Genomic DNA, 8375 nt, shown 5'->3' on the forward strand with positions numbered 1-8375 from the left:
TAGATATTGCCCCTACACTGCAACCAAACAGAAACAGTTAAAATAAAAATTATACCATTTTAATAAAAGCTCAGAGGTTGTACGAAAAGGAGAAAGAAAAAAAATGGAATTGAAAAAAAAAAAACAGACTATAAAACTCATCAACGCCAGCCAGCCACCATGAAGGAAAATTGAAGGATGCAGTAAACCAAGAGTATTGCCATATTAGAAAAACTATTTAAAAAAAAAAAAAATTTAATTTGACAAAAATTTTTAATTATAATAAAAAATTAAAAAACGAAAAATTTATAAAAATTTTAAATTTTTATAAAAAAGAAAAATTTAAGTCCGTTTATAGACCATTTCGTTCAATTCTTTCTATTCCATGAATAGAACTGCAAGGAACTTTCAAAAGTAAGACAAAATTTGTGATGTTGCAAAAGGCATTCACCGGTTTTTTTTTATGAAAATTTAATTTTTTTATGAAAACGTTATATATTCTCAAAAATTCGACACTTTTATATTAATCTAAAATATTTAAAATTTGCTTAAAACTTTTTTTAAAAATTGGAAATTTTTCTTAAAAATTGGAATTTTTTCTTTGAAAACTCGAAATTTTTCTTAAAAATTAGAAATTTTTCTTAAAAATTAGAAATTTTTCTTAAAAATTAGAAATTTTTCTTAAAAATTGGAATTTTGTCTTAAAAAATAGGAAATTTTTCTTAAAAATAGGAAATGTTTCCTTAAAATTGGATTTTTTTTTTTAATTGAAAAATTTTCTTAAAAATTTTAAATTTTTCCTAAAAGTTGGAAATTTTCTTAGTAATTTAAAATTTTCTTAAATATTGCAAATTTTCTTAAAAATTGCAAATTTTTTTAAAAATTGCAAATTTTCTTAAAACTTGCTAATTGCTCTGGCAATCCGATTACATCTCCAACTCGTCTACTGAAGTGTCTAGTGTTGCTCCCATATATATTTTTAAACCGATAAAAACTAGTAAAAAATATACCGTGTGAGAACGGGAAAATATCTATGTTTTCGAAATACCAACCAACTTTACGGGACTGACAAAAGGCGCCATGACCACCTAGAGCCTTAAAGTTTCTTAAAAATTAAAATTTTTCTTAAAAATTTGAAATTTTCTTAAAAATTGGAAAATTTTCTTAAAAATTGGAAATTTTCTTTAAAATTGGAAAATTTTCTTAAAAATTAGAAAAATTTCTTAAAATTTGGAAATTTTCTTAAAAATTAGAAAATTTTCTTAAAAATTGGATTTATTTTTAAAAATTGGAAATTTTCTGAAAAATTGGAAACTTTCGTAAAAATTCTAAATTTTCTCAATAACTGAAAATTTTCTTAAAAATTGGAAAATTCTTAAAAATTGGAAAATTTCTTGAAAATTGGAAATTTTCTTAAAAGTTTTAAATGTTCTTAAAAATTGAAAATTTCTTAAAAAATTTTAAATTTTCTTAAAATTTGGAAATTTTCTTAAAAATTGGAAATTTTCCTAAAAATTTATACTTATAAAAATTCTAAGTTTTCTTAATATTTGGAATTTTTATAAAATTTTCTTAATTACTGGAAAACTTAATAAAATTTAAAAAATTTTTGCAATTTGAAATTTTTCTAAAAACTTAAAATTATCATAAAAATTCGCAATTTTCAAAAAAAAAATTTACTTTTTTTTTGTTTTGCGCATATTGGCAACACCCAAGGCAATGCAACATTTTGTTTGTTGCCTGGCATTCCCAGTTAGCAAAACGTGCAACAGAAATAATGTGGCACACAATTAAATTCAAAAAATGAGTTAACAGCAGCAACTACCACAGCAACATAGTACCTACCAGAGGAGTTTTTTTAGTTTTTGAAGGTGGAAGCAGCCAGCAGTCAAGCTCTAAATGTGAACATTCATGAGCATACTCGATCTTTTGGGCCATTTGCCTTTACCGTTGTGGTTGTTGTTGTTGTGTTAGCTACTGCCTTTCGATGTTACCTTAAAACGCCCATATAAGGTTCATTTCGATTTATTTATCACCTGTCGTCCAAAATTGCAAATTTTCAGTTATAAGACTCTCAAGTACAACAACATACACAGCACATAGCTGTAACACAGCAGCAGTGAGAGCAACACAAAAAAAAACGTTTGCTGTTGCATTGCAAAATAACTCCCCTTTAGTGGCGAAGATGAGTTTTGTAGTAGCTCATCAAGTTGTTGTCGAGTATAGGACCATTATAGCCATTTTGTGTATATTTTGTCTTTTTTGTATGGGCTTTTTGTTTTGGAGAACACACGTGGCGTTGGCATAGTGTGGCCAAAGACATTGTCATTGTCTGCTCAAGCAATTAACCAAAATTTTTGCTTAAGGGGGGGTTTTTCTTCATGCTACATCGCTGTGGACTGTCTGCTGTTTGCTGCTGCCTCGTACTTCAATTTAGCCTTAGGTGCCACAATTTTTGGCATAATTACTTTTATGTGAATGGCATATGGAAAGCAAGACAAAAACAACAACGTTAACGAAGATTTCGTCTTTCAAGCTCCCTTTCTCAATGTTTTGAATGTTTTGGTTAAAATAAAAATTAATTGAAAATTAGCGTAGGGCAGGCAAAATTTTTAATGGTATTTTTTTTCTTTTTGTTTTTTTTTGACGAAATCAGAAAGTAATTAAATGTTGATTTAAAGTTGAGAGGGGAGGACAAAAAAAGTTTTGTAAAAATAAAAAAAAAATCTATAAGGGCATTGGTATGGGGGAAAAAACTTTTGAAAGCTTTTTAAGGGAGTTCAAAATACAAGTATAAAACTTAGGGACTGGAGAAGAAAATTATGGATGCAATTTTATGAGTTTATATATTATGAGATAACTTTAAGAATGGTGAACCTTAAATCTTATTTAAAACTTTACAAAAGATATTAAAAATTTTTCACGAAAGCTTTTTGTGAAAGTTTTTATTCAAAGATTTTGTACAAATATGTTTAATACAATCTTTTAACTAAAGCTTTTAAGTTGAAACCTTTATCTTAAGCTTTAAACCAAAGTTTGTAACCAAAGCTTTTAACTAAAGCTTCTTACTCAAGCTTTTAAGAAAAGCTTTTAACTAAAGCTTCTTACTCAAGCTTTTAAGCGAAGCTTTTAAGTTAAGCTTTTAACTAAAGCTTCTTACTTAAGCTTTTGAGCGAAGTTTTAAGCAAAGCTTTTAACTAAAGCTTCTTACTCAAGCTTTTAAGCAAAGCTTTTAAATAAAGCTTTTAAGTAAAGCTTTAACCTAAAGCTTCTTACTTAAGCTTTTAAACGAAGTTTTAAGCAAAGCTTTTAACTAAAGCATCTTACTCATGCTTTTAAGCAAAGCATTTAACTGCTTCTTACTCAAGTCTTTATGCAAAGCTTTTAACTGAAACTATAATTAAAATTATGGGTTTTAACTCAAGCTTTCAGCAAAAACTTTTAACCATTATTTATTAAGATGAGAAAATTATTTAAAAATGTTTATTGAAAATTTTAAGCAAAGCTTTTAACCAAAGCTTTTTACTAAAGCTTTTTACTACAGCTTTTTACTAAAGCTTTTAACTAAATTTTTTAACCAAAACATAAAATTATGGTTTTTAACTCGAGCTTTCAGCAAAAACTTTTAGCTTTAGGCTTCATACATGAGCTTTTAAGCATTATTTATTAGGATGAGAAAGTTATTGAAAAATATTTATTTAAAATTTTAAGCAAAGTTTTTCACCAAAGCTTTTAACTAAAGCTTTTACAAAAGCTTTAAACTAAAGCTTTTACAAAAGCTTTAAACTAAAGCTTTTACAAAAGCTTTAAACTAAAGCTGTTACAAAAGCTTTAAACTAAAGCTTTTACCGAAAGCTTTTAACTAAATCTTTTAAATAAAGCTTTTACTTAAATCTTTTAAATAAAGCTTTTACTTAAGGCTTTTAACCAAAGCTTTTACCCAAAGCTTTTAACTAAAGCTTTTACCCAAAGCTTTTAACCAAAATTTAAAATGTTTTTAACTGAAGCTTCTAGCAAAAACTTTCAAATTTAAGCTTTCTACATGAGCTTTTAACCATTATTTATTTAGATGAACAAATTATTAACAAATATTTGTTAAAGATTTTTAAATTTTCCATTTTGTAAAAAAAGTTGTGAAAGTTAGCTTTTGACTAAAGCTTACTCAAAGAGCTTTAAGCCAAAAATCTTTTTTATAAGAGCTTTTAATATTTTTTTTTATATATTTAAAACTTGTTTTAATGAACTTTAATCTAAATTTTCTTCTCTCCTCTCTCTCTCTTTACAGATGGTAAGTTCTTATCATCACTAAATCCTACAGAACTAACATATGATGGTAAGTCACATTTCATCGCCTCATTATTAACACTTTATGTTGTTATTATTATTATTTATTTATTATGATATATATATTTAAATCTTGCATGGCTTAAAACAACAACGCAAGCAAAGTTTAGGGGTAAAAAAAAAAATAATTGTGGTCTGACTTAGTGGGGAAAAAAAGTAAACAAACATAAAATCTATAAATCATATTGAAAAGAAATCTTCATCAAACAACCACAACATTCGCCATGGAGTATGAAGCAAGTCAACAACCGGGCCATCATATATAGTGGTGATGGCCATCAATCCCCATTGCTACAGTCTACAAGATGAAAAGAAGAAAAACAGTAGCATTTTCTGGCAACACATAAATTAATTAAAAGCTTTTAAAGCTTAAAGAACATTAATCAATATTAAAGAAAAAAAAAAAAAATAAAGACCAAAGAGTTAGCAGAGGTTTTAAAGAAAACTTTATGACAAAGTGCGTCCAAAGAAAAGAGCAGATGATCTCTAAATGAAATTTTGTGAAAAAAAGGAAAAAAATATTATAAAACTAAATAAAAAAAATCAAAAACTACCGCTTTAGGTTTTTATAACCTTCTACCTTCACCTTGAGATCTTTCAACTACTTGATAAAAATTCATTAAAATGTTTTAAATTTTAATTAAAAATATTTCGAGGAACCTTCAGGACGTTGCCCAACTCCTGACCTGACAATCATGCTTTCTGCCTTTCCTTTCCATTCATTGTCCTACCTTTTATGCCAATATAGATACACAGGTGTAGACTGATAGACAGCTCCCGCACGTCCATTGATCGATCACGTTTCAAAGGGGGTTGTAATAAAACAACGCCCCATTTCTTAGGCTCAAACTTGAAGCGAGTCCACAGCTTGTCCCTAACATTGTGCAGCAAACTTCAATAACTTATTATAAAAATATTAAATGATCACCTATAATGAGTTTTTTTTTCCTGCCAAGTTTCATCATATTTTCTTGGCTTTAGAATGGCTGTGTAGATGGATGGATGTCTAAAAATTTGCTGAGAGGATGGCAAACGCACTTTTCATGTCATGTAGAAGATTCCCCATATATCGATGATGATCGATTTGACGGCAATAACTTAAAGAATTTCATTCATTTTTACTGTGCTTTGCCTTGAAAGCTGCCTTCAACGCTTCTTGTCTTTTGCTTTTTGGGGGTAGCATAGCTACCGTATGAAAAGCAAAAGTTAAACGTGACCGATCATCCTTGGTATACACCTACTCTACCTTTACTCTCTCTCTCTCAGAGGCTGGGAGGAAAAGATTTTTTGAAATGTATCAATTTTTTAATGAATTTATTGAGATAAAGAAATTTATAAGAAGGGAAGGTAGAAATAAACTGATGCTGTTTAGGCAGAGAGGTTCATTAAGTTCGACAACATCAATGTAGGTAAGATCTAAAAGATTGCTGTAGTTTGAAAGATAAGATCTGTGCTACTTTTGAGAAGGCAAATTTTAATTACCGGAAGAGCATAATAGGAGCATAATGATCATCAAATCACCGTAAAGGAGGGTTGGTCTGAGAGTTTTAAGCCTAAAAGGGCATAGACACCACCGGCAACTAAGATGAGGATATAAGGCTTAAAAACTCAATCAATGCTTTGGCTTCAAAAGTAGTCCTTAAGTTGCAAAGTTTTTTTTAAAGCTTATTGTGATATAAGAGGGAAAAAGCTTTAAGCTCTCGAAAGCTCAAAATATCATCCTGAAATTTGCTAAATGGAGAGATAATTGTGATATAAAATCTAAAGGAATTTCACTCCAAAAGCTGTAAGCTCTAAAAATCCCAAAATATCAACCCAAAGTACTGAAATTCCATTCTAAACTTTTTATTACAAATCAAGCCTTGAGGTATTAATTTGTCAGCAAAATTTTTCTTAAATCCCATTGGATATATGTGTGCCTAGTCCTTTCCCATAATCTATGCCAATTATAAGCCATTAATTTTTCTCTGCCTAAGTTTTACTAACCCACAAAACAAAAGCCATTAATTTTGTTCCCTTTCTCTGCAGCAAGAAAAAAAATTCTGACTTTTTCAAGACTTTAAAGCTACTGAAAAAAAGTGCAAGTGACTTTTGTGAAACTCCCAGAAAAGTATCCAGGAAAAAAAAACACAAAACGTGCCACCATCACCGCTAACACTGCCATTGCCGCCGCCGCTTCAACATAATAAATGGTGTTAACATTTATTTGTTTTTGACATTTTTCTGTCTCAAGCCTTTCAGAACTTTTCGATGGCGATGATGATGTTGTTGACAATGTTGATTTTTCAAAATCGCTTAAAAAAAACACTAAACTCCAACTTCATCACCATCAACATGGGCTTTTAGTATTGACCTTCAAATAAAAATGAGAAGTTTAGACTAAAACTCCAATGACTAGCCAATAACTAACTACCACTTAAACAGTCAGTCATTCAGTAAGTCGTGCGTCAGTGTGACTTCAACTAATAACTCCAACATTAAAAACATGCAACAAATTTGTTCTGGAATGGAGTTGTAGTGACCGATGATGACAAAAGGCAACAGCTATGGCGGCTTTGGTGGAATCAGACAAAACTTTAGTTAGAACACTCACAAACCCAATGGTATGGGCGCTCAGTAGTACTATAACAGCAACAACAACAACAACAACAGAAAGAAAAACTGCGAAACCAACACAAGTTTTAAATAATTGTCTGTCAGAACTGTCAAACAAGTCGGCAAATAATAAAATTAATGGCATACGAAAGGCTAAGGCAGCCAACAACACAGCAGTAGCAACAGCAGCGGCAGCGCCAGCAACAGCCAGCCACTGATGGAAACCAGAGCGCAAGGCAATAACAAAACAAAATCAATTTTATTTTAAAGTTTGAGCAATGTTCACAGCTAATAGCATTAGACGAGAAAATAATGCAATTTGTGTAAACTGAAAAAGTTAAAAAAATTATTCTGAAATATTTTTACTTAAAATGTAAAAAATTTTCCTGAGAATAATCGAAAATGGGCTTCTGTTCTTCAGTTTAAGTACTGTAAATCTTTTGGTACATAGCCTTTAAGCTGAAAATGAACTGGGCTTAACGGAGGTTTTTAGCTACACTGAGCTTTTAAGTTTAACAAACTTTCTGAGCTTCAAAGTTTAACTAAAGCTTTAAAGCTTAACTAAAGCTTTAAAGTTTAACTAAAGCTTTAAAGCTTAACTAAAGCTTTAAAGTTAAACTAAAGCTTTAACGTTTAACTAAAGCTTAAAAGTTTAACTAAAGCTTAAAAGTTTAACTGAGCTAAGTTTAACGGAAATTTATATTTTAACCGAACTTTAAATCTTAGTTGAGCTTTTTAGCTTAACAAAGCCTTCAATTTTATAATTTTTTACTTATAAACATAAAAACTTCTCCTGAAATATTTTTAATTAAGACTTAAAAAATTTGCCAGAGAATAATCGTAAGTTAGCTTATGCGGTTTAGCATTGGTGCTGCAAAGCTTTTGGTATATAACCTTTAAGCTTCTAGGTTAACTTGGCTTTTAAGCTTAAGTGAGCTTTAAGCTCAACGGAGATTTTTAGTTGCACTGAGCTTTTAAGCTTTACAAAGTGTAACTAAGCTTTTTAATTCAAACGATATTTTGAACTGAGCTTTTAATCTTAGCTGCGCTTTTTTTTTAGCTTAACCGAGCTTTTAAGCTTAACTGAACTTATTAGCTTATTCGAGCTTTCAGTTCTATTTTATACCGAAGAAGATAAAAATCTGCCCCGAAATATTTTTTATTAAAACTTAAAAATTTATCAGAGAATAATAGTAGGATGGCTTCTGTGCTCCAGTTTTGGCGTTGGAAACCTTTTGGTATATAGCTTTTAAGCTTTAAAGTTGTTTTTAGAGATTTTATGTTTAACAAACTTTCTGATATTCAAAGTTTAACTGAGTCTTTTAGTTTAACGGAACTTTTTATTTTAACTGGGCTTTTAAGCTTAACTGAGCTTTTTAGCTTAACCGACCTTTTAAGCTTATCTAGAGTTTAAGGCTTAACCGAGCTTTAAAGCTTTTTTTAGAGATTTTATGTTT

At 29.5% G+C, this 8375-nt stretch overlaps 1 protein-coding gene across 1 annotated transcript in view; it reads left to right on the plus strand.

Annotated features, from left to right (window-relative positions):
- Positions 1–8375, plus strand: part of LOC106082115 (homeobox protein homothorax) — a 359165-nt gene that overhangs the window by 229210 nt on the left and 121580 nt on the right. The window contains exon 8 of the mRNA XM_059363270.1: positions 4265–4312. Coding sequence (XP_059219253.1) covers positions 4265–4312 — 48 coding nt within the window. The remainder of the gene's footprint in view (positions 1–4264; positions 4313–8375) is intronic.

Source organism: Stomoxys calcitrans, chromosome 2 (assembly GCF_963082655.1).
Source record: "Stomoxys calcitrans chromosome 2, idStoCalc2.1, whole genome shotgun sequence".
NCBI classification, from domain to species: Eukaryota; Metazoa; Arthropoda; class Insecta; order Diptera; family Muscidae; genus Stomoxys; species Stomoxys calcitrans.